Source organism: Macaca mulatta, chromosome 7, assembly GCF_049350105.2.
Source record: "Macaca mulatta isolate MMU2019108-1 chromosome 7, T2T-MMU8v2.0, whole genome shotgun sequence".
Taxonomy (NCBI): Eukaryota; Metazoa; Chordata; class Mammalia; order Primates; family Cercopithecidae; genus Macaca; species Macaca mulatta.
This window is the reverse complement of record NC_133412.1, coordinates 90,822,572-90,850,377: the sequence shown is the minus strand read 5'-3', so window position 1 is coordinate 90,850,377 and position 27,806 is coordinate 90,822,572. Positions and strand designations below refer to the sequence as shown.

Below are 27,806 nucleotides of genomic sequence, written 5' to 3'. Positions count from 1 at the left end.
GTTGACCAAAAAAATTAGTTATATGTTAGGCTCAGCTTTAAAGAATTAAATAAAATTAGACAATAAGGGACCTAAGAATTATCTAGACCAAACCCCAGGCCTATCATCTTCTGTCTCCAACTTATTCATATCTTCTCAGGTGTATCAGTTATCTGTTGGTACATAACAAACCATCCCCAAAACTTAGTGCCTTCAAACAACAACCATTTATTTTCTCTTGATTTGGTTGTCAATTTAGGCTAGGCTCAGCTAGGCAGTGTTTCTACTCCATGTGGTTTCAACTGAGTTCATTCATGCATTTTCAGACAATTGGGAGGCTGGCTAGGGAATGGCTCGAGTCTATGGTGACGTCATTCATAGCGTTGCAGTCAGCACCTTGATTCTCTTCTTTGTGGCCCCTTCAGCAGGATGGCTCAGCTTTCTTATGTGGTACTTATAAAGTCTCTGCATGCATTACATTTGCTTATGTCTCCTTGGCCAAAGACCGGGATCAAGTCCATAGTCAGTGTTGGAGGAGACTGCACAAGGGCTTAGATATCAGAAGGCAACATTCACTGGGTACACCAAGTCATATAATGTCTCAACTTAGCTGAAATAAACACCACCACTCCCATTATAAAATTGTTAAGAAAATTCTAGCTATCAAAAGTTTACTATTTTATTCAGAAGATGTTTTTAGAGTTCTTAAACAATTATGCATATTTTATTACTGTCCCATTTTAGAATGGGCTAATTCTAACCACCAGCCTGTCACCAGAAAAGAGATTAAGACATCAGATTTTGAGTAATATTCAAGAAACATTAATCAAAGTAAATTATGGGACCAGCAGAAAAGATTTCCCATTGTTCCTAAGTAAAGATTTTTAATTTTTTAAAAAATTTAAACTTAACTCTGAATAAACTGAAGGCACTTACACCTGCGGCAGTTGTATTTAATTTTGTAAACAAAACATTCAACTTGGTTTTGGAATACTCATCTACCCTTTTAGAAATAAAATGCCTTGAAATATTATCTTTAATTCCTTTGTTGAAATATAAATTGAAATATAAATCTATGTTATTTTATGGAATCTGGTGGGATATAAATAGGTATAAAAGTAGGTGCTAGTGCATCAAAATGAGTTGCTTCTATGACGGCATTTAAAGTAATTAATTCTCTTCTTTTTCTTAGCCCCTGCTGCTATCCCAGTACTGGTACTACATTTTAGAAATGAGTTTTTATTGGTCTCTGTTATTTAGACTTGGCTTTGATGTCAAGAGAAAGGTAAGTGTCTTATTTACAAAGCTTCTTTATCAGTTTCTTCAAAAATTCCCATCTCCCTGCCCCAAATTCTAATCTTTAAGTTGTATTTTTCTGTGTATTTGGGTCCAGTTCATTGCTTTTGTGTGCTTTATAGTACATAGACTATTGCTAATTATACTCCTGCTTTGGTGCCTTGGTAAACATTTGTTGTGAAACATTATAAAAAACTTTAACTTTGAAGCTCCAGCTCTGTTCAATAAGAAAAAAAATCTCCTTTATGCATCTGTTTCTTTTGGTTTGGGAATTTAATGTCCATCAGTGCAAAGAAGAAATATGTTACTAGTATTAATTCTGCAACCACATCTTTTAGTTGATTGCAAAACCACCTTATATACAACTTTTTGATGTTTTCAAAGACATTGAAAATATTTTCCCCTTAATTCATCAAATATATTTATGAGGAAACCTTGCTTCAGGCATTATTAGCTTTGCTTTATTTGCAGGGAAACTCAGTGACAGGCATGCTAAATGCCACTTCCGAGGTCACAAAGTGAGGTATTTTAGGAGTGGTTTGGTTGTTACAGATTCCTAATTACTAATCCAGCAAACCATGTTAAATCCTGAATGCACTCATAAGATTTTGTCATATATGTAAGCAATTCAGATCAAATGATAAATTCTCTTGGCATATACTTCATAAACTACACTGTAATTAAAATGCTGGTTTGTAGCAGAATTTGTATGATAAGTACAATGACATTTAATATTGGATAAACCAGTTCAGCTTGATTAAATGTTTGTGTTGAGTGATGGTGGACATTATAAGGGACACACTGCAGTCAACCAGACGTCTTAAGACATGAGAAATCTAAGTATAAGAACGTACTGTGAAAATGTCTGATAGAAATAATCTCCATTTCCATATAACTCAGTAATAGCTGTAGATTAACTATACTAACTTTAGGCTAGGAATACATCAAAATTTAATTGATTGAGTCATTTTCTCAAGGGATAGAATTGAAAATAATCATTTTTTAGAAAGTCTTTATATACAGGTAGGTTGATCACATATTTCACCCACCTTTGATTTTGCTGTAGTTGACTTCCCTTTTATTATTTACATGTGCATTGAACACCTTCTTAAAAATTAAATATAAATATATGTTATGTGTCTTATAAAGATGTATCTTCAGAAACATAAAGCTATTGGGAGGTGGCTAAAGCACAGGCCCTGGAGTCAGGTCTCCTGGGTTTGAATTCCTGGCTTCACCACGCACCAACATCTGGGTTAGTTGGTTAAACTCTCTAAACTTGATTTCCTCATCTATAAAATGGAGCTAAAAATAGTTCCTATCTCCTCTGGTTGTTGTAGGAATTAAACAGTTTAATCTGTATAAAATACTTCCTGAGGCTGGGTGCAGAGGCTTACTCCTGTGATCCCAGCACTTTGGGAGGCTGAGGTAGGTGGATCATGAGGTCAAGAGATTGAGACCATCCTGGCCAACATGGTGAAATCCTATCTCTTCTGAAAATACAAAAATTAGCTGGGTGTGGTGGCACATGCCTGTAGTCCAGCTACTCGGGAGGCTGAGGCAGGAGAATCGCTTGAACCTGAGAGGTGGAGGTTGCAGTGAGCCAAGATCACACCACTGCACTCCAGTCTGGTGACAGAACGAGACTTCATCTCAAAAAAAAAAAAAAAAAAAAAAAGACACTCGCTGCTATACAGCAAGTGCTCAATAAATTCAGCTATTATTGGTATTGTATTTACTTTGGCTAAGAGGAAGCTGAAATCTTTAAGTTTTTTAAACATCTTTATTGAGATATCCACATATAACACAATTAAACCATTTAAAGTATACGTTCAGTGGTTTTTAAAATATATTCAGAGTTGTGCAATCATCATCACAGTCAATTTTAGAACATTTGCATCATCCCAAGAAGAAACCCTATACCATTTAGCAGTCACTCCCCATTTCTCTCAACCTCCCCAGCCCCTAGCAACCACAAATCTCCTTTGTCTCTATAGATGTGCTTCTTCTGGATATTTTATATAAATGGAATTATATAATACCTTGTCTTTTGTGTTTGCCTTGTTTCACTTAGTGTAATGTTTTCCAGGTTCATCCATGTTATGGCATGTATCAGTACCTCATTACTTTTTATTGCTAAGTAGTAGTCCATTGTACAGATGGATGCATTTTATTCATCTTCTTATCAGTTGATGGACATTTGGGTTGTTTCCTCCATTTGGCTATTATGAGTAATGCTGTGGATATTCATACACAAGTTTTCATTCCACCTAAGACTGGAATTGCTGGGCCATATGGTAATTCCATGTCTAATCTTTTGAGAAACTGTCAGTCTGTTTAACAAAGCAGCTACATCATTTTGCATTCCTACCGGCACTGTATTAGAGTTCCAGTTTCTCCACATCCTTGACAACACTTGTTATTGTTCATCTTTTTTATTATAGCCATCCTAGTGGGTGTGAAGTATATCTCATTGTGGTTTTGGTTTGTATTCTCCTGATGACTAATGACTGAGCATGCTTTCACGTGTGAATTGGCCATTTGTATATTTTCTTTGCAGAAAACCTTTAAGTCTTTATTATACTTAGTGACAGTAGCTTTCCTTAAGCTAGATTGTCTTATTTCAATAGATTTATTATATCAATCTTTTTTTCTTTTTGGGGAATAGGCAGGGGATAAACAATAACTAGGTGTACACAGGAATATGCTTGTGTGTATATGCATTTATTGTGTGTTGGGGGGCAGTGTGTGTGTATACATATATCCAGTGTGGGATGGTATCTCAAAGTTAACTGACTTCCATCAACAAGAATAATACTTGTCTTAGCTCTCTCACAAGGATTATGTTTAAGAATAAAGTAAAAGCATTTTATAAATTTCAAAACGTGCAGATGTAAGTTATTGATCTCATTATTATTATTATTATTATTATTATCTCTTCCAGTGATTGGGAAATAAATGCATTTGCTTAATGGTTTCCATTTTCCCTCACCTTATAGGATTTTCTAGCTCATATCATCCACCACCTGGCTGCTATTAGTCTGATGAGCTTCTCTTGGTGTGCTAATTATATTCGCAGTGGGACCCTCGTGATGATTGTACATGATGTGGCTGACATTTGGCTGGAGGTAAGTGTTTGCCATTAAAAACCTAATGACAATACCACATCCTGGGTTTCTGTAACTGCTCACAGAAGTAATTGTGAGCGATTTAGCAGGGCTCTCTGTCCGGAAAACACCCAAAGTCTGAGAATATCTCTAGATTCCCAGATCCTCCAAGATTACAGAAATGAAACCTCTTAGTTTTAACTTTCAATCCTTCTCCATGGTACTAGAGAGATGTTAATGTGTGTGATTCCACTCCTGAAAGTTGCATGCACATGCTCACTCAGGGAGTAAGATGGGATATTTGAAGAAGGAATGAACTCTAATCTTCTAAAAGGAAAACTTGGATTTATGACATTGAGGATTCCCAGATTTGGGTGGCACCATCTATTCACTTAGGGCAATGCTTGAATACCCATTGAATGTTCACGCTGCCCTCCTCTCCCCTCCCCCAGCCCAATCCCTTGCTTTAAGGAGTGTAAGATGATTTTTTTTTAAGGCCCGCATTTTCTAAGGGAGGAAGAGGGCTTAGGATGTTTTCTGAAGTAGCCAACATTAAAACAAGAGCCTTCCTAATCTCACCCCACACAAAATAGAAGAAACAAAGTCACATTGGGATTGTTTTCCGGACCTGTTTCTGTTCTGTTTTGATTCCTGTTGACCCCAGTCAGTGATGGAATGGTCCCCTTCTCTGCCAGATCTCCTGCTGTATTTAGAGCAAGAGTTCCCAGAACTGCTGAGTTATTTATTTAAATGTACTCATTTATAATGAATCCATGGGAAATGATGCTAACCATTTCACATTTGGGGTTACTTCTTGAAGGGCTAACAATTGAATATAGGTTGATATGGAAGAAATTAAATTTAGTAGAATCTTATTCTTCTAGGTTGGGGTTTAGCAAACTTCTTGGCAAAGGGCCAGATAGTAAATTTAGTTTTGTGGGCCGCATATGATCTCTGTTACATATTCTTCTTTGTTTTTTGCTTTTTTAATACCTTTTTAAAAATGTGAAAACCATTCTTAAGAGCTGATCGGCTTTAGCCCATGGACTGGATGTAATTTACCACACCCTGTTGTAGAAGTCACCAGAAGTCATTTGCAGCCATTTCAAAGCAACTGGCCACTGTTAAAATATCCCCTGTGTACAGAATTTTTTTCTACCCTGTATGTAATCATAATTAGACATGTAAATCCCATTCTAAAAGTCAAGATTATTATATGTGCTTTAGGGCAACAAATGGCTTAGCAGGAGAAGGACTATACTATTTTTTCTCCATGGTGCTCTCTGGAGGCAGCCCTTGCTGATGTAATTACCTCCTTCTCTGATCGTATCTCGGTAATCCTGACAGAAAATTAAGACCACATTGGCCCTGACTTAAGAATTTTTTACTACTCTGTTGCTTCTAAACCCTCATATTCAATTGCCTTTGGTGTGTGTCCAGTGTAAAAACAGCTTCATTGTGTTATTAAAGGGAGTTAGACGTTCACCCTAGGAATAAACATGGGGTTGCCCTGCCACCCTCACCACCCTTTCATTGATGTGACATGATTCCCTAAGTGACTTGGACAAATCACTTATTGTTTTGTTTTCTAGCCCCAGCTGTAACATGAGAAGTCTTATCTGTTCCTTGGGGTATGTGATGAAGTTTAGCTCATTATTATCTGAAAACGTTCTGAGGTCCTTAGGTTAAAAAAAAAAAGAAAAAGAGAAAGAAAAATGAACTGTCCAATCTTAGAGGTTCCCTCATGGGCAAACTTTAAGAATAGCTTCATGTTGCTAATGATTGCGAATCACTCTCGATTCATTCACAAGTCATGATCTGACATGAGGTTCAATGAGCAAGGCTGGTACCTCTCATCAGCTGGTGGTAGACACAATATTAAGTGGTGGCAGGGGCCTATTTGTGATGTTCTCCCAGGGTGCACAGCCCACGGCTTACTCGAATAGTGTGTTTTAGGGTTTGTTTTCTCAATCGAGTTCTAACTGAACCCAGACACAGCAGAACTTTTGCCCCGGCTTCCTTGAGATGGTGCCTATTCATCTTTCATATTTCTCAAGACACTGGGGTCATTTCTTAACTCTTTCTTTTGGAGGAAAAACAGCCTTCACATCTAGCATTCTCACTCGTAAGTGACCTTTTTTGCCTCCTTCATGCATCTTCCTGATCCTCTACGTTTCCACATGGTCAAGTTTGGATCCAGGACCTAATATCCTGATTGATACTTAGCAAGCAAAGGGGCTGCTATCTATCATTTCATCATTACACAATCCAGAATATGTTCTGTGTGTGTTTTGCCCAAAAGTGTGCTACTTTGCCCTCACAAATGGACTCACAGGGATCCTTTCCCATGCCTGTGCACATCCCTCACTTCCCATCCAGTTAAGCCTCTGACCCTTCCACCAGCTTCCCACTCTGTTACAGGCACTCTGAATTTGGACCTTTCTTCCCACACCCATCTCCCACCCACCAGCCACACCAGCCTCTCTATGTCAGCAACTGAAGCTGTTCCCTGGGGGCCCTCTGCCAACCCCACAGTCAGGGCATATTCTCACCCCTTGGTAGTTTGGCAAAATATGAAAGATGCCATGTGAACCCTTCCTGGAATATAAATGTGTTTCCTCTCTTGCTCTGGAAGGACCTTGAGCCTCTGGGGTGAAGTTGGTTCTGAAACTGCCCAAGGCTAAGCCACGTTCCCTAGAAGAATGATCTGTGCCCCAGCAACTCCTCCCACCTCCTGCTTCCGGACTCCCACTCCCTATTCCCACCAGAAACTTCCATCTTCAGCCTTGGACACTGCTGGATAATGCACTAGGGAGCGCTTATCAATAAACTGTCTTCTACCACACTCACCAACCCTTTCTGCAGCTCTTTCTATTCAACACAGATAATATGAGCAGTATAGACTAGCATGAAAGAATTAGGAAAGATCAAATGCTCGAAACTTTATTTCAACGAGTTCAGGGCCCTGAGAGCTGCCTCCCAACTTTGCCTCTTCCCTCATCTGCCTTGCAGTAGCCTCCTTGATTGCAGCATTCCCAGCCCAGCCCCGGATTTCCCACCTGTCCCAGCCTTTCTTCAGTCTAGCTCTCCTCCCAGTTACATGGAGATACTAAATAAATGCCCACATGAAGTGCATGCTAAAATTGATTATGCCAACTTAAAGTGTTTTTGAAAGACACGAGTAGTATTACAGGTATTTTAATATATTTTTTAAAAAATTGTATTATGGAAAATGTCAAACATATGACAAGATAAAGGGAATCATATAATGGACCCATCAGCTTTACCAGTTATCAATATGGCCAGTCTTGTTTAATCTATTGCCCCACCTGTACCCCCTACTTTCCACCCAGATTGTTTTGAAACAAATCCCAGACCTCATATCGTTTCATTTATAAATTTAACTTTAAAAAGGTATGCTACTGTCACTTTATCTGCAGTTTCTTTCTTTGTTCACAGTCTGCTAAGATGTTTTCTTATGCTGGATGGACACAGACCTGTAACACCCTGTTTTTCATCTTCTCCGCCATATTTTTCATCAGTCGTCTTATTATTTTTCCTTTCTGGTGAGTAGACTGGTGATGTGCCCTGCCTTTGGTCAGTGTGCAGCGGTGGCCTCAGCACATGATTACCATCAGGGCGTTGCCCTTTCCATACATGGGTCTCCAGTTATTTGTGTCAAGCATAGTTGGAGAAAAGAATGTGATGGAGTCATTTTTATAAATAATTAAAACAACACTTTACAGTGTGGAAAAGGCTTATTGTAATGGGAGATGGAAAATGTGTGACCCGATGGGCAAGCAGCAGCTCTTACTCTGTCTTGTTTTGTGAATGTAGACCTTTCTTTGTGATTAACAGCTTTTCCAGTCACTCAATGAAAAGTCACTGTCCAATTACCAGTTCTCTAAAAGAGAGGCATGTTCTGTGTTACAATAATTACAGCCATTACTTGAATGCCAGACACTGGATTAGGTCCTTTCCATATCTTAGCTCTAGTCTACACAATAACTCATAAGGATGGGTATTATCACTTCCACTTCCCAGATAAGGAAAACTGATACTTGTTTATTTCGTTCTCCGTGACCACTGATTCTAATAATGGTTTGAGTATCCTTTCAATATGATTGGCTCTCGATCAGTCTGTTGATTTTGTTTAGCCACAGACTGGCAATGAAAAGCATATATCGCATCTCCCGTGACAATCATTTCCTTGGGAAACATAATATTCCATGTGTTGATTGACAGAAACCAGAGTAACATGCGAGGAAGACTTAGACGGCTTGGAAGGAACAGCTTTTAACCGACCATAATTTGGGGCTAGTCTGGGAACTTGGGATTCTCCAAACAGAAGACTTAGTGCTATTGAAGAGCCTAGATCCAGGGGAAATGGATGGAGACTCAAGTTCCAGGCCTCATTCTTAAGTACATAGACAGCACTCTTGGCTAGCACCCAGGGAAATCCAGCCAGAGAGGTCAATGCCGTCCCCTGGAAGCCAGCTGCATTCTTTAGACCCATGTGTATTAGGCATTTTCTGGAGAGAAGCAACAGAGTGTAGTGGTTAAGTTGCTACATACAAGAGTCCATCCTGGATTTAAATCCTGACTCCACACTTACGACCTTTGTGATCTTGAACAGGTTAGACCACCTCTCTGTGCCTCAGTTTTCTCATATGTAAAATGGAAATAAGGGTTGGCATGAAGCTTACCTAGTTTATATAGTTTAGAACAATGTCTGGTGCTCAGTAAAGAATCAGTAAATGCTACCTGCTATAATTAAACTTATTAATGAATATCTCAGAATTTGAAGTTAAACTGGAATCAAATCTAAGATAAATGTCTCAGATATTTTCCTTGGTTGATGAATCACTACCATCACTTTTACTTTGACTGAGCAAGTATGTTTGTGAAATTTTAGTAACGGCTGGGCATGGTGGTGCATGCCTATAGTCCCAGCTACTCAGGAGCCTGATGTGGGGGAGATCACTTAAGCCCGGGAGTTTGAGATCAACCTGGGGGAACCCTGTCTGTAAATATATATATATATATTTCTAAATATATATATTTCTAAATATAAATATATATATATTTAGAAATATATATATATATGGAGAGAGAGAGAGTATGATAGCAATTATTGATAGAATAACATTAACTTGCAGATGACAGTTGGGCATAACTTTTCAGTGTGACTTTCATGACACTGTCAATTCAGCATTTGCCCCTCAGTTCTTCTCCTTGTGTCCCAAAGGCACTACATGTTCCAATTGCCTGTTGCTGTATAACAAAGCCTCTGAAAGTCTAGTGGTTTAAGATAGCAATGGGCAAATTTTTTCTTTAAAAGGCCAGAGAATATATATTTTAGGCTTTGAGGGCCACATATGATCTTTTTTGCAGGTTTTTCTTCATTTTGTTTTGTTTTATAATCCTTTAAAAATGTACCAAGCCATACTTATTTAGCTCATGGGCTGTACGATAACATACACCCAGGTTGCAGGCCAGATTTTACCCACAGGCCATAGTTTGCAGACCTCTGTCTTAAGGCAACAACTTATAGATTATTATTATTTCTCATGGTTCTAGGAGTTGATTGGCCTTGGTTAGATGATCTTCACTTAGGGTCTCTTGTGTGGTAACAGGTATATGGTGGCTGAGCAGTCACATAATGTCTAGAGTCCTCAACACATGGTTGAAGTCATATATAGAAAATCAGGCTAGGTGTGGTGTCTCACGCCTGTATCCCAGTACTTTGGGAGGCCGAGGTGGGTGGATCACCTGTGGTGGGTGGATCACCTGAGGTCAGGAGTTCGAGAACAGCCTGCCCAACATGGTGAAACCCTGTCTCTACTAAAAATACAAAAAAATTATCTGGGTGTGGTGTGCACATGCCTGTAATCCCAGCCACTCAGGAGCCTGAGGCAGGAAAATTGCTTGAACCTGGGAGATGGAGGTTGCAGTGAGCTGAGATTGTGCCACTGCACTCCAGCCTGGGCAACAGAGCAAGACTCTGTCTCAAAAAAAAAAGAAAAGAAAAAAAGAGAAAGAGGGAAGGAAGGAAGGAAGGAAGGAGAAGAGAAGAGAAGAGAAGAGAAGAGAAAGAAAGGAAAGAAAGAAAGAAAGAAAGAAAGAAAGAAAGAAAGAAAGAAAGAAAGAAAGAAAGAAAGAAAGAAAGAAAGAAAGAAAGAAAGAAAGAAAAGAAAGAGAGAGAGAGAAAGATCACCTGACTGAAGTTGCTTGTGCTTGCTGGCTGAGACTTCAGCTAGGGCTGTCAGCTGGAACACCCACTACTCCTTGGCCTTCTCATCACATGGCACCTGCATTTCAAGGGTGAGCATTTCAAGAGAGTGCTAGAGAGATGCTGCATCTTTTTTCATAAACAGACTCAGTAGTCACATCATGTCATTTCCAACCTTGTATTTCTCATTGGAACCAGGTCATTAAATCTGACTCATATTCAAGGGAAGGAAAACTAGACTACATTTCTTGATGGGAGCAGTTTCGAAGAATTTGCAGATATATTTTAAAAGCACACACCATAGAAGCTCTCGGTCCAGCGAACCCTCTGAGAAGCTTCTGCAACATTGCTGCCATGGTTGGCTTTTGATTTAGCAATGGAGAACATTCACCTCACACTATCCCATGATGTCTCAAAATAAACAAGCAAGCTTACTTACCCATAAACAATTGAGCAACACAGTGGTGCTCATTGATTGTCGGGGTAGTGCGCTATTTTCCCACACACTGTTGTTTTTAAAAACCCTAGATTTAAAAACTCATTCTCATGCCAGCATTTCTGGTTTTCAAGGAAAATTAAGTTACATGTATTTGGCATTTTCTTGATCTTTATACTGAATTCACTTGCCCATTGGGGAGGGCAGCCAGTACTCCTATTTGCTGTCTTCAAGGAGGTGGGTTGCAAATAAACCAATATGAACAGACTTGACTGTAAAACAAAACGAAACAGGCCAGGCATGGTAGCTCAAGCCTGTAATCCCAGCACTTTGGGAGGCCAAGGCAGGAGGATCACCTGAGGTCAAGAGTTCAAGACCAGCCTGGTCAACATGGTGAAACCCCATCTCTACTAAAAATACAAAAATTAGCCGGGTGTGGTGGCAGGTGCCAGTAATTCCAGCTACTCGGGAGGCTGAGACAGGAGAATCACTTGAACCTGGGAGGTGGAGGTTGCAGTGAGCCGAGATTGTGCTATTGTGTTCCAGCCTGGGTGACAAGAGTGAAACTCCATCTCAAAAAAAAAAAAAGAAAAGAAAAAAAGGTAAAAAACAAAACAACGACAAAAACTGTTTCCTGGTAAAAATATTTCTGTATGGATGTTGACTGATTCTCATTGTTTGGAAAGTTGAGAAGAACCTCACCAAGCCATTAGAAGTTTGGCAGATCGATTTTCAATGGTCTCTGAAGGAAGCATGTCAATCAGAGAGGGAGCTTCTTTCAGGTACAGTGTACTGCTCTAGTTTAAATGGTCTTCCCACCAGCATGAACTTGCCACCAGCACAATCATCTTCATGGAGTCAAAGGGAAAAATTTAGTACCTTGTTGTTAGCTTGGCTCTTTCCCTCTGTCTAAAACTTATAACTCTGTAGATTCATTTTTCGAGGATGCTTTATTCTATCCTAATGTATTGGGATTTTACTATGGACCAAGCAATGTGCAGATCATAGTTATCACTGGAGGGTGGCTTAGCTAACCTGTTTCACCATGCAGACATTTTAGAGGCACTCTGGGAGGCAGTTTGCAATCTAGTTGCTCTGTTCTTCTTTCCAGCTGCTTTTGTTGCACATCCTGTGGTGATATACACGGTAGGGCGGGGCAAAAGCTAACTGGGGTTGTGCTCATCTGAGATTTGTCTAGAAGCCTTGAGAAGAAGATCTGGAGTGTGTACATTTCCCTTGGCCCTTTCTTTGACTTTTCTCTGATTTTCCCTAGCCTCAAGCACATTTGCATATTCTCCTGGTGAGTCTCCCTTTCATGTCCAGCCACTGTGCCCTTCTATTTCTGAGGATCTTATCCCATTCTCAGTCAGCATCTGCAAGAGTTATTTTGGTTTTCTAAGCATTGTTTCATTAACATTAGGCAGAAATTCAAAAGCACACTGGTCAGATAGTTTTAATTTAATTGTCTGGTAACTCCATTTGTTTGCATTTCTGTTCAAAATCATTTAAATCACAGGCATATGTTTTTCACACTGTATTCCCAACTATTGTTTTTAAAAATTATTTCTCTAGTTTGGAATTATTGGATGTATCTATCTTCTTGAACATTATCCAAATACCCACAGAGAGTTATTAGGCTAGAAAGACCTTTCTAAGGCCAGGCAAACCTCTTCCTCTGACTACTAACAGTTTTCCTCCACAAATAACAAGAGCAGATGGTGGTTCCACCCAGGTAGGTCTGCCTGAAGGGAAGGCGTGCATGCTCTGCTTTGCTGGTTTTGCAACCTGCAAGGTCAGTGTCTGTCACAGCTGAATGTGCAGGGGGCAGGGTGGCTTGTTGCTTCATTTCTTGAACTCATCACAGCTGGGTGTTTTAAACAGTACAAGGGGAGTGAGACACAGCTTGTGCCTTTCAGGAGTGCATCATGGCAGTACAGAGATCTGTGTGGCTACCCCTGATTCACATGTTTGAAGACTATTCACATTGACCTGTGTTTCTCAGATGTCTCAAAAAGAAAAACACAAAACATTTTCAACTGCAAATAATACTCAAATACTTAGCTCCCTTACTTGCAAGGATACGTATGCTTGTAAGGTTTCTCTCTCACCACTGGTTCATTGGACTTCAGATTTCAGCGTTTGATGATCCAGCTATTAGAAGTGTAGAAAAATGGTACCCTGGGAAGTCCACATGTGAAAGGGAATATTATCGACAATGAGACCATGTAAATACTTGGAATGGTTAAGAGAGAAAGGAGAGTTTTAAAAAATAGAGAAAGACAAAGCTGAAAGCACCCAACAGTGCTCTTAGCTAATGTTCATCAGTGGGGACCCAGGATGAGGGAATGATGGACCCTTCTTTTCCTCTGAAGGCCTGAAACCTTGATCCTAAATGAGAAGCAGTGGGCAGAGCATGGGTTATGATGGTGGTGCCAGCTTAATGCTATTTGCGCAGCCAGCAAAGAAAAGGAAGGTACAAGGCAAGAAAGACTCTGTTGAAGCTGGGCCACTCCCTTGAGCCACCACTGCAGATATGTATCTCAGAACTAGACTTTCCAGTTACACACCTGATGAAGGAGACTACGTGTTTTTACCACATATGTTCACTGTCTCGCTCCACAGGGGCCCTCAGAAGAGCTCTCCCATCCTGCCCATGTGCTTGGTGCCTTCTTTATGCTATTTTTAAGTTCATGAAGAACAGCTACACCCCTCTTCAAACCATAGAATCCTAGATTAAGGAACCTTGTTTATAATCTAGTCCAATCCTTTTATTCACGTATTCACGTATTTAGAATTTTTTTTTTTTTTTTCCAAAACAGAGTCTTGCTCTGTTGCCAGGCTGAGTACAGTGGTGTGATCTCAGCTCACTGCAACCTCTGCCTCCCGGGTTCAAGCGATTCTCCTGCCTCAGCCTCCTGAGTTGCTGGGATTACAGGCACATGCCACCACACCCAGCTAATTTTTGTATTTTTAGTAGAAACGGGGTTTCACCATGTTGGCCAGGATGGTCTCGATCTCTTGACCTTGTGGTCTGCCTGCCTCAGCCTCCCAATTTTAGAAATAATTTTAAGCTTACAAAGAAATTTCTAGTATATTACAGAGAAACCCTAGATATACTCTTTACCAGTTAGCATTTTGCCCCATTTACTTTGTCATTCTTTCTCTCTCTACTTCCCCACCACACATATGTATGAATATACATATTTGTTTCTGAACCATTTGCAAGTTGTAAACATCAACTGAATAATTCCTTGCGCCCTAAATACTTCAGTGTGTATTTCCTAAGAAGAAGGACATTTTCTTACATAATCACAATACAGTTATCAATTGCAGGAAATGTAGCAATCTACCTTCCATGTTCCAATTTGGTCAATCAATCCATCATGTCTTTTATTGCTTTCCCCCTCACTGTGTGAAGATCCAGCTCCAGATCACGTATTGCGTTTAGCTGTCATTCATCTGGAACAGTTCCTTACCTCTTCTTTGTCTTTCATGTCACTGACATTGTTGAAACATTTAGAAACCTGTTTATTTTTCAGATGAAGAGTTAAGGTACTTCCAGGATCACACAGCTAGTTATGGAAGAATCAAGACTAGAAACAGGATATTTGAAACACAGAACAGATAGGCTTCAAATTAAATTTGAAACTAGATGATTAAGAGTATATCATTTGCCTTCACTAAATATTTATTAAGTTTTCTTCAACTACCCATTTAGAAACTTAAGAGATCACTGAGGTAGACAATTGTTCACCTGTAGAACAAGTATTTGCTATCCTAAAAGGGCTTAATGCTCAAACCCACAATTAGCAAGAAAATAAGACCCTTCCCTTGCAGTTTTCATTAGACAAATACAACTTTTTGGTGGTTGCCTTAGCTAGTCCAGCAAAACCAGCTAATATTTATACCAACACTGCAATTTATCCAAACCATGCCAAGTCCAGTGATTGGAAGAACTAAGATTGGAAACAAAACTGAAAACAGAAAAAGCTGAGCTTTGCAATCCAAGGGCATGGTAGTAGCTTATCCATTTGGAAAGATTAAATCCAGTGGACAGGGACAAATTCTAAGAATTTAGGAATACAGCAGTGTTTTGGCATTCTTTATGAAAAGGAAAATTCCATTCAGTTGCTGTAAGGTGGTGACTACCGATAATGTGCAAGTGTTGTGTGCTCTATGCATGTGCCTGCACACATGTATGCACGTGTGTTAGGAAGAGAGCTGGGAAGGGCAGATGGAATTTTTTTTTCTTTTTCCTAGTCTTCTTTTAGCATAGAAGGAGAGGAAACTTGAGAGACTAGACCATCCTTTATTGAGGTCTTGAAATTTTAACTGTGGCATCATAGCTGGTTGTTACCCGTGCCACAATGGCTACTCCCCTTAGACTCCTGTTCCACTTCTTTGGCCTCTAGTCCCCTCTGTCCTCTTGCAGAGAATGTTCAGGCAGCAGAGTCCCCATTCCTCGGAGCCTGCTCATCCTCTCCAAAGTGGCTTCCTCCTCCTCCCCTTGGCAGGAAATCCAGCCAGTTCAGGAGCACTCGTGTTGCTCTAACTGTGTTATTGGTGTAAGTTCTCTGCAGTAGGAGAGGGCTGGTTGTTGAAAGTAGTAGTGGCCATAGTGGTAGTAAGAGTAATAGTTGTAACTATCATTTTTGAGTACTTACTGTGTAATAGGCACTTTCCATTTGTCAACTCATTTAATCCTCATAACCACCTAGGTGGTGTTCTCATTTTCCAAAAGAAACTGAAGCCCAGAGAGATTATGGAACTTGGTAACATTCTGGGAGCCCTGATTGAAATCTTGAAGACTCCAGCGCCAGTTCCATTGGCCTCTCCTCTTTGCCCAGAGGCTCAGCTCTCTTAGAAGACATTTGCATCTTAATGGCAGCTTCTTTCATTCTGAGGGCTATATAGTTTGTAAAGCTGGCTGTGTGTCTCCTGGGAGCTTCTAGTCAAAGGAGGTGGTGGAGGGGCAGTTAGTTCTACCTAGTGACTAAGGAACTAAGGCTCAGTGACTTATGCAAGTTTTGGGCCAAGAAATTAGTGGCATTGAGCCTTGAACCCAGCTCTGATGATTCTGTTCCACATGTGTCATTCCTCTTTCTAAAACGAGCCAAGCTTCCTGTTGCTCTCACAATGAAGGCCACACCTCCACCTTGACATGCAAGGCCTACCTGAGATGGCTTCTTCACCTTTCCCACCTCATCTTACACCACGCTTCACTGCCACACCTCTCCCCGCTCCTCTAATTTTCCATCATGCTTCCCACTTCACAGTCTTTGTACATGTAGAACCCTGCCATATGCCCTGTCCTTTTCTTTCTTTCTTTGCATGGATCACAATGGGCAATTGTATATTTAGCTAATTATTCATATTCTCTAGTAGACTGTGTAAAGAAGGTATTTTTGAGTAGGTCCCTTTGTCAATAATAACAGTGACAAATTCCCAACAGGAGACCTAGTAAGGGGCAAGGCTCTGAGCCAGACAAAGGAAGGACCCAGAGGTGAAGGTGTCCTGGCCACTGCCTTTGGAAAGCTTGCCTGCTAGTGAGGAGGGGAGAGCCAGGAGGAAAGGAATAAATTCAGGGGTGACCAGAATTACATGGAAACTTTTGTTGCGGAGAGACCCATGCTTTAATGGATGGAAAGGGGTTCAACTGAAAAGAGAAAGTACATTCTAGGCAGAGAGAGTACAGAATAAGGCACAAAATTGCCCAAGGATCCAACAAACCAGAATGGCAAATAGGTTTTTACATGTATCATTTCCTGTAATAAGCTTATAAATAAATGTGGATACCAGAAGGTAAGTCCTACTAGTTTAGGCGTTTTGGTCCCTTTCATTCATTACTACATTCCTGGCTACTACCAAGTGTCAAGTCTCACTTTAGTAGATGCTCAGTAGTTTAATAGTTTATTGAATAAATAAGGTAGGTACTCTCTGCTTGCATTTTACAGATGAGGAAATGCACAAATAAGTGACATGGTATATAAGTAGTAAAGCCAGGATTTTAAGGAAATATGGGAAAATATGTTTTATATTGATGGGGCTGAAAAAGGGCCTTTAAAGCATAACATGTATGCAAAGTATAAAATAAGCAATTGACAGATTTGATTTTTAAAAATTTTAAATTGCTTTGCCAAAAAAAAATCAGTATTGAAAGAAAGTACTAGACTGTATAAAGCTAACTAACATAATTTAAAAATAGTGTTGATATCCTTAATATATAAAGAGCATTTAAGAATCAACAGAAAAAAAAAAATGCTCCAATAGAAAAATGGACAGATGCCACAAAGAAGCAGTTCATAAAGAATAAATAAAAGTAGCCAAGTAAAATAACCAATAAAAGATATAAATAGATATATAAATATATATAATCACTCCACATTAAATAAAAATATGTTATTTAGGTGGAGACTGATAAAATACAATATTGGTCAATATCTGAGGAAGCAGGTAATCTTATATATTGGGTGCAAGAATATGAATTGGTGTAGTCTTTCTGGAAAGCAGTGTAACACTATATTCCAAATTGTAAAATGAGTCTACCCTTTGATTCAGGATTTTAGCTATTCTAAGTGGATAATCAAACAATTACATCAAAATGTTTTTATAGGACCACACATGGTGGTTCATGCCTATAATCCCAGAACTTTGGAAGGCTTAACTTCCTTAAGCCTAGAAGTTTGAAATCAGCCTGGGCAACAAGGTGAAACCCTGTCTCTACAAAAAACAAAATACAAAAATTGGCCAGGTGTTGTGCCCGTATACCAGGAGTCCCAGCTACTCGGGCAGCTGAGGTTGGAGGATTGCTTGAGCCTGGGAGGTAGAGGCTATAGTGAGCTGTGATCATGCCTCTGCACTCCTGCCTGGGAGACAGAGTGAGACCCTGTCTCAAAAAAAAATAAATGTTTTTACAAGTAATTCTCACAGCATTCTTTCGATATAATGAACATTTGGGAAGAATTTAAATGTCTATTAATAAGGGATTAGTTAAGTTATTATATATCTATTAAATGAATTTCTGTGAAGCCATTATATATAGTGATACACAGTAGGGGTCGGTAGGCTATGACTCAAAGGCCAAATTCAGCCTATTGCCTGGTTTTGTTGATAAAGTTTTATTGGAACACAGCCACATACACTAATGTATGTACTTTCTATACATGAATTAGTTTATGTAATGTTAGCTGTCATGGCTGCTTTTGTACCGTAATGGCTGAATTGAGTAGTTGCAACACAGACCAAATGGTCCAGAGGCCTGAAATATTTATTATCTGTTCCTTTACAAACAAGTTTGCTAACTCTTGATATATAGCTTTGTTTATTGATGTGGAAAGCTCTCTGTAACATGTTATTGCATGAAAAAAGCAGGGTACAACAATCACACATAGGTAGTGATCACCTCATTACATAAAATCATGTGGTGATAGGAGGTGCAAAAAAAAAAGCACCTTAAAGAATATAGTTTTGGCCAGGCGTGGTGGCTCACACCTGTAATCCCAGCACTTTGGGCGGATCATGAGGTCAGGAGATCGAGATCATCCTGGCTAACACGGTGAAACCCTGTCTCTACTAAAAATACAAAAATTAGCTGGGTGTGGTGGCGGGCGCCTGTAGTCCCAGCTACACAGGAGGCTGAGGCAAGAGAATGGCATGAACCCGGGAGTTGGAGCTTGCAGTGAGTGGAGATCGCATCACTGCACTCCAGCCTGGGCGACAGAGCAAGACTCCGTCTCAAAAAAAAAAAAAAAGAATATAGTTTTGAGAGAGATATCCTGAATCATGTTTAGCAAAATATTCTGGGTTACCTGTAAGTTGTGAGACTTCAAGTGATTTTTCCTTCCTTAACCTCTGTATATTTTTCTGTAATTGCTAAGTTTTTAAAACCAATCAAGTTATTACATTTTTTTTTGAGATGGGGTCTTGCTCTGTTGCCCAGGCTAGAGTACAGTGGCACAATGTCGGCTCACCACATGCTCTGCCTCCCAGGTTCAAACAATTCTCTTGCCTCAGCATCCTGAGAAGCTGGGATTACAGATACCTGCCACCACATCTGGTTAATTTTTGTATATTTTTTAGTAGATATGGTGTTTCACCATGTTAGTCAGGCTGGTCTTGAACTCCTGACCTCAGGTGATCCACCCGCCTCGGCCTCCCAAAGTGCTGGGATTACAGGCATGAGCCACTACACCTGGCCCCTGTTTTTCAAACAAAGAACTTGAACTGATAACTTACAAAAGAAGAAATAGAGCTACTAAGCAGACACAGGGGAAATGTTAAGGCCTTGCAAATAGTGTAAACTAAACTGAAAGTATTTTATCTTTTAAATTAACAAATTTTGAAACTATTTCATACCAGTTCTGAGTTCAGTGAAACTCTTCTTTCATAAATTGATGGTGGCTTTATAAATAGTTACAATTTTGGAAAATAATTTGACAACATTTTAGTACCTTTTAATATACATCTTGAATTTTTCTAACTTTAACGTACACCTTAAAACAGTAATCTCGCATTTAGAAATATATAGTTTCACAGAAATAATTTCAGTTTATGAAAGACTATATACATCAAGTTGTCTAAATAGCATAAAATGTCTTTGATTTAAAGCTAAATGTAGTTGAACATAAAATCTCACAAATGCTATGTTTACTGCAGTGGCAAAAATACAGAACAATGTGAAGTACAAACAAAGGTGAAGAACAACCTACATTCTCATGCTTTGCTGGTGAGCATGTAAAGCAACCACTTTGCAAAATCGTTTTTCAGTTTTTTATAAAGTTAAGCATATATTTACCAGATGGCACACAATTCTACCTCTATATATTTATGCTTGAAAAATCAAAACTTCTTTTCACAAATAAATATCTACATGGATATTTATAGCAGTTCTATTCATAAATGTCAAAAGCTGGAAACAACCCAAATATTCTTCAGTGGGTAAAAAAACAAACTGTGGTGCAGCCATAAAGTGGAGTGCCACTCAGTAATAAGAAGGAACATGCTATTGATAACCATGACAACTGAATGAATCTTAAAAGCATTATGTTGTATGAAAGAAGGTGGCCTTAAAAGCTCACACAACGTATGATTCCATTTATGTCTTTGGCAGACAGACCAAAGGATACAGAGCAAAGTGTTTGCCAAGTTTAAGTGTGGAGGAGGGTGTGGCAATAAAGGGATAGCATCACGGAATTTTTTGGCAAGATAGGCTGTTCTGTATCCTAATTGTAGTGGTGGTTAAACAAACCTATAGACATTAAATTCATAGAACGATACACCAAAAAACAGTAAATTTTACTGCATGTTAATAAAAAAAACAAATTGTTTAGGAAAATACTGGAAGAGAATGCATGAAAATTACAATATTGTTTGTTTAAGGTGATGGTGTTATGGACAATTTTCTTTTCTTGTTTCCCCAATGTTACATGAAAAAATTGTTTCTATAACTAATATACTTATAACCAAACATATTGAAAGACTCTAAATTCATGGTACTATATATGTTTGAGAAATGAACAAATAGCCCTTCATATGTCAATAAAATCTTTTTCTTTTTTTCATGGAATCTTACTCTGTCACCCAGGCAGGAGTGCAGTGGCGCAATCTCAGCTCACTGCAACCTCCACCTCCCAGGTTCAAGCAATTCTCTTGACTTGGCCTCCCTAGTAGCTGGGATTACAGGTGCGTGCCACCACACCCAGCTAATTTTTATATTTTTAGTACAGACAGGCTTTGGCCATGTTGGCCAGGCTTGTCTCGAACTCCTGACCCCAGGTGATCTGCCCACCTTGGCCTCCCAAAGTGCTGGTATTACAGACATGAGCCACCATGTCTGGCCCATATGGCAATAATATCTGAAGACACTGTGCATCTGACGTCATCAGGAGCAGTTCGAATTGTGTCCAGGAGCCTATTTATGAAACTAATAAAGCATGCAATTTACTTTAGGAAGCACAAGTGTAAGTACTCATGGAATTTTTGCTTTGTTAAAGCTTCTTTTATTTGGAAAATTTACTTTTGTAGAATTCTCTATTCACCTTTGATGCCAAATAAATGAGATTATGTTTTAAGGCAATAATAACCTCATGTAAACATGCATTATCTTATTTGTTCTTCAAAATCCTCTAACCCCACCACCAGAAGGTAAAAATGGTTAGTGTATGCTCTTGTTGGAAAAGAGGAAACCAAGGTACAGAAACATTCTAGTTTAAACACTGCATAATAAAAATGCTGTTTTCTTTAACTTTTCTTCAAGAAGACAGATTGTACTTTTTTTGTTGCTTGCCAGTAATGATATTTAAGATAATATTATTGTATCTTTTCTTTCAATAATTTCCTGGGCTTTATTAGGAGAAAAAGTATTTGTTTTATTATTGAAAATTCATAAGCGCTTTGGTTGTGATGAAGTTCTCTCATCTGTTTGGTGTTTCAGGATTTTATATTGCACGCTGATCTTGCCTATGTATTACCTCGAGCCTTTCTTTTCATACATCTTCCTCAACCTACAGCTCATGATCTTGCAGGTCCTTCACCTTTACTGGGGTTATTACATCTTGAAGATGCTCAACAGATGTATATTCATGAAGGTAAGGACTGTCCAAATGTTATTGCTCTTAATGTCATTACCAGGTTAATGGTGAGGCCCAGACTGTTGAATGTTCAAGTTAATTCATGGCTTTAACCAGAATTCTTTTTTTCTTGATTTGATTATTTTTGATTAAAATTTTGGTAAAATAGAGCTAGATTTTTCATAAGTAGGTCTTTAAGGTGCTTTAAAGAAATTGCTTTTATTAGAACATGTTATTTTTGACATTTAAAAAATGTCAAAAATTCAAAAATTCTAAAAATTGCTGCTTGTTTTTATGCTTGAAGAAAATTTTTAAACTTTTGTTTATTGATATGTAATATTCGTGCATAGTTATGTGATATTTTGTACATGCATAGAATGTGTAGTCAGGACATTTGGGGTATCCATCATCTTGAGTATTTATCATCTCTTAGTGTTGGGAACATTTCAAATCCTCTCTTACAGCTATTTTGAAATATACAGTGTATTGTTGTTAACTATAGTCACCTGCTAACTGAACATTGGAATTTGTTCCTTTTATCTAACTCTAAGTTTTTACCTATTACCCAGCCTTTCTTCATCTTCCTCCAACCCCACCAACACACCCTTCCCAACCTGGTGTCTATCATTCTACTCTTTGATATATTGTTTTTTGTTTGTTTGTTTTCTTTGCATGAATTTCCAGTAGTGAGATTGCTGGGTCATATGGCAGTTCTACATTTAGGTTTTGAGAAATCTACATTCTGTTTTCCATAGAGATTGTGCTAATTTACATTCCCACAAACAGTATATAAGAGTTCCCTCTCCTTTACATTCTCACCAGTGTCTGTCAATCACTTTTTGCCCTTTTAATAATAGCAGTTTTAACTGGGTGAGATGATATCTCATTGTGGTTTTGACTTGCATATTTCCCTGATGGTTAGTGATGTTGAGCATTTTTTCATATGCCTTTTGGCCAGTGTATGTTTTTTCTTCAGAAATATTTATTCACGTCCTTTGCCCCTTTTTAATGGAATTACTATTATTATTATTTGTTGTTGTTTTACTGTTGAGCTGTTTGTGTTCCCTGTATATTCTGGATATTAGTCCATTATCAGACAAATAATTTGCAAATATTTTCTCCCATTCAACAGTTTGTCTTTTCACTATGTTGATTGTTTCCTTGGCTGCACAGAAGCTTCTTAGTTTAATATAGTCCCATGTGTCTATTTCGGTTTTTGTTGCCTGTGCTTTTGAGGTCTTAGCCATTGAATCTTTGTCTAGACGAATGTCCTGAAGTATTTCCCTGAAGTACTTCCCTTATGTATTCTTCAAGTAGTTTGATATTTTAGGGTCTTATATTTAAGTCTGTAATCTATATTGAGTTGATTTTTGTATATGATGAGAGATAGAGATCTAATTTCAATCTTCTGCATGTGGATATCCAATTTTCTACACACTATTTATTGAAGAAGGTGTCCTTTCCCCCAATGTATGTATTTTTTTTTTTATTTCTGTGAAAAATGGCATTGGTATCTTTTTTTTTTTTTTTTTTTGACAATGTCTTGCTCTGTCTTCAAGGTTAGAGTGCAGGGACATGATTATGACTCACTGCTGCCTCAACCTCCCAGGCTCAAGCAATCCTCCCACTTCAGCCACTCAAGTAGCTAGGACTACAGACACATGCCACCACACTTTGCTAATTTTTAAAATTTTTTGTAGAAATGGGGTCTCTATGTTTTCCAGGATAGTCTCAAACTCTTGGGCTCATGCGATTCTCTTGCCTTGGTCTCCCAAAGTGCTGGAATTACAGGTGTAAGGCACTATGCCTGGCCAACATTGCTATCTTGGTAGAGATTAAATTGAATCTGTAGATTGCTTTGAGCAGTCTGGTCATTTTAATATTAACTTTTCTAATCCATGAGCATGAGCTGTCTTTCCATTTGTTTGTGTCCTCTTCAATTTTTAAAAATCAATGTTTTGTAGTTTTCCTTGTAGAGGTCTTTGACCTCCTTGGTTAAATTTATTCCTAGGTATTTTTGTAGTTATTGTAAATGAGATTGCCTTATTGAGTTCTTTTTCAGTTAGTGTGTTGTTCATATATAGACAAACTATTTTTTTTATGTTGAATTTGTATCCTGTCACTTTACTGAATTTATTTATCAGATCTAAGACTTTTTTGGTTCTTTAGGTTTTTCTGGATATAAGACCATGATACCTGCAAAGAGGAACAATTTGACATCCTCTTTTCTAATTTGGATGCCTTTTATTTTTGTCTCTTGCCTGATTGCTCTGACTTTGATGTCCAGTACTACGTCGAATAGGAGTAGTAAAGTGAGCATCTTTGTCTTGTTCCAGTTTTTAAAGGAAAGGCTTTCAGCTTTTCACCATTTAGTATGATGTTAGCTATGAATTTGTCATATATGCCCTTCATTATGTTCAGGTATGTTCCCTCTGTGACTAGTTTGTTGAGAGTTTTTATCATAAAAGGATGCTGAATTTTATCAAATGCTTTTTCTGTGTCTATTGAGATGATCATATAAATTGTATTATACATTCTGTCTATGTAATGTGTCACATTTATTGATTTGTTTATGTTGAATCAACCTTGCATCCCTGGGATGAATCCCACTTGGTATTGGTATGTTACCTTTTTGATGTACTGTTGGATTTGGCTTGCTAGAATTTTGTCGAGAATTTTTGTATCTATGTTAATCAGGGATATTGGCCTGTAGTATTTTTTTTGTTGTTGGGTCCTTGTCTGGTTTTGATATCAAGGTAATGCTGGCCTTGTAGAATGAGTTAGGGAGAATTCCCTTCACTTCAGTTTTTTTTTTTTTTTTTTTAGTAGTTTAAGGAGAATTGCTGTAAATTCTTCTCTGTAAGTTTGGTAGAATTTAGCAATAAAGCTATCTGGACCTGGACTTTTCTTTGTTGAAAGACTTTTTGTTACTGATCCAATCTCTTTACTTTTTACTGGTCTGTTCAGGTTTTCTGTTTCTTCCTCAATCAGTCTTGGGACATTGTATGTGTTTATGAATTTAACCATTTCCTCTAGGTTTTCCAGTTTGTTAGTGTATAGTTATTCACTATAGTTTCTGATAATCTTTTGTATTTCTGTGGTATCAATTGTAATGTGTCTTTTTTGTTTCTGATTTTCTTTATTTTGATCTTTTCTCCTTTTTTCTTGGTCAGTCTAGCTAGCAATCTATTTTATTTATCTTTTCAAAAAACCAACTTCTAATTTTGTTGATTCTTTGTAATTATTTTCAGTCTCTTTCATTTAGATTTGTTCTGATCTTTATTATTTCTTTCCTTCTACTAATTTCCCATTTGGCTTGTTCTTGCTTTCCTAGTTCATTGAGGTTCATCACTAGATTTTTATATGACATCTTTCTACTTTTTTGATGTAGAAGTTTATTGCTATAAACTTCCCTCTTAGCACTGTTTTTGGTTTATCTCATAGGTTTTGATATGTTGTGTTTTGATTTTCACTTGTTTCAAGAAATATTTTGATTTCCCTCTTAATTTCTTTCTTGACCTAGTGGTCGTTTGGGAGCATGTTGTTTAATTTCCATGTATTCATACAGTTTTCAAAGTTTCTCTTATTGATTTAATAAGTGGGTCATTTAATTGTTGATTTAATAAGTGGGTCATTTTTAAATCCATTCAGCCAGTCTATATCTTTTAAATGGAAAGTTTAATCTGTTTACATTCAAGGTTAGTATTAATATGTGAGGGGTTATTTCTGTCATTTTATTAATTAATTTCTAGTTTTTCTGTATATCCTTTGTTTCTTTCTTTCTCTCTTATTGTTTATCATTGTGGTCTGGTGGTTTTCTGCAGTGGTAACATTTGAATCCTTTCTCTTCTTTATCTAATCCATTGTGGTCTAAAAAGACACTACATTTAATTTCAGTTTTTAAAAATTTGTTGAGACATGTTTTGTGTCCTAACATATGGTCTATCCTGGAGAATGTCCCATGTGCTGATGAGAAGAATGTGTATTCTGTAGCCACTGGATGAAATGTTCTGTAACAGTCTGTTAGGTCCATTTTGCATAAAGTGCAGTTTAAATCCAATGTTTCTTTGTAAATATTTTGTCTAGATGGTCCATCTAGTAGGGTGATAGTAGGGTGTTGAAGTCTGCAACTATTATTGTATTGGGCTTCATCTATCTCACTAGTAATATTTGCTTTATATGTCTGAGTGCTCTATTGTTGGCTACATATATATTTAGAATTGTATTTCTTGCTGAGTTGATCTCTTTATCATTTTATAATTGACTTTTTTGTCTATTTTTACTGTTTTTTTGAATTAAAGTCTGTTTTGTCTGATATAAGTATAGGTGTTTCTGCTTGCTTTTGGTTTCCACTTGCAGGAGTAACTTTTTACATTCCTTTACTTTTAGTCTATATGTTTTGTTTTGTTTTGGTTTTCTGTTTGTTTTGTTTTTTGTTTTTTTTTGAGACAGAGTCTTGCTGTCACTCAGGCTAGAATGCAGTGGCACAATCTCGGCTCACTGCAAGTTCCGTCTCCCAGGTTCACACCATTCTCCCATCTCAGCCTCCCTAGAGCTGGAACTACAGGTGCCCACCACCACACCTGGCTAATCTTGTTTTTGTACTTTTAGTAGAGACAGGGTTTCACCGTGTTAGCCAGGATGGTCTTGATCTCCTGAACTTGTGATCTTCCCACTTTGGCCTCCCAAAGTGCTGGGATTACAGGCATGAGCCACTGTGCCTGGCCTAGTCTATATGTGTTTTTACAGGTGAAATGAGCTTCTTGTAGGCAGCATATAGTGGGTCATTTTTAAATCCATTCAGCCAGTTTATATCTTTTAAGTAGAAAGTTTAATCTGTTTACATTCAAGGTTAGTATTAATATGTGAGGGGTTATTTCTGTCATTTTATTAATTAATTTCTAGTTGTTCTGTATATCCTTTGTTTCTTTCTTTCTCTCTTATTGTTTATCATTGTGGTTTGGTGGTTTTCTGCAGTGGTAACATTTGAATCCTTTCTCTTATTTATTTATGTCTTTGTTCTACCAGTATGTTTTATACTTTTCTATGTTTTCATGCTGGTAGATATGATTCTTTCACTTCTGGATGTAGAATTGCCTGAAGCATTTCTTGTAGGGCCAGTGTAGTTGTAATGAATTCCCTTAGCTTTTGCTTATCTGGAAAATACTTTATTTCTCCTACATTTATAAAAGATAATTTTTCTGGGTATGGAATTCTTGGCTGACAGGTTTTTTTCCCCCCTTTTTCAGGAGTATGACCATATCATCCCATTTTCCCCTGGTCTGTAAGGTTTCTGTTGTTAGTCTGATGGTGGTTCCGTTACAGGTGACTAGACACATTTCTGTTGCTGTTCTTAGAATACTGTCTTTGTCTTTGACTTCCAACAGTTTGACTATAATATGCAGTGAAGACCTTTTAGAATCATATCTATTTGTGAATCTATGAACTTCTTGTATCTGGATGTCTAAATCTCTTGCAAACTTGTGAACATTTCAGCTATCATTTTATTTAACAGGTTTCTATTTTTTTATTTTATTTTCACCTCTGGAACACCAAAAGTTCAATAAGTTGTTTCTCTTACATTGTCCCATATGTCATGTAGGCTATGTTCATTCTTTCTCATTCTTTTTTTTCTTTATTTTTATCTAATGGAGTTATTTCAAAAGACCTGTCTTGAAGTTCTGAAATTCTTTCTTCTGCTTGATCTAGTCTATTATTATTATTATTATTATTTTTTTTTTTTTTTTTTTGAGATGGAGTCTTGCTGTGTCACCAGGCTGGAGTGCAGTGGCACAATCTTGGCTCACTGCAACTTCTGCCTGCCGAGTTCAAGAGATTCATTCCCCTGCTTCAATCTCCTGAGTAGCTGGGACTACAGGTGCATGCCACCATGCCCAGCTAATTTTTTGTATTTTAGTAAAGACAGAGTTTCACCATGTTGGCCAGAATCGTTTTGGTCTCCTGACCTCGTGATCTGCCCACCTCAGCCTCCCAAAGTGCTGGGATTGCGGGTGTGAGCCACTGCACCTGGCCGATCTAGTCTATTTTTAAAGCATTTGAATGTATTTTGTATTTCATTCAATGAATTCTTTACTTCCAGAATTTCTGTTTGGTTCTTTTTTTATGATATCTATCTCTTTGGTAAACTTCTCATTCATATTATGAATTGTTTTCTGATTTCCTTGTAT

The 27,806-nt window shown here is 38.0% G+C and overlaps 1 protein-coding gene across 1 annotated transcript in view; it reads left to right on the top strand.

Moving 5' to 3' along the window:
* Positions 1-27,806, top strand: part of CERS3 (ceramide synthase 3) — a 120,162-nt gene that overhangs the window by 52,199 nt on the left and 40,157 nt on the right. The window contains exons 8-11 of the mRNA XM_015143175.3: positions 1,172-1,264; positions 4,275-4,403; positions 7,842-7,948; positions 21,483-21,636. Of these exons, the coding sequence (XP_014998661.1) occupies positions 1,172-1,264; positions 4,275-4,403; positions 7,842-7,948; positions 21,483-21,636 (483 nt within the window). The remainder of the gene's footprint in view (positions 1-1,171; positions 1,265-4,274; positions 4,404-7,841; positions 7,949-21,482; positions 21,637-27,806) is intronic.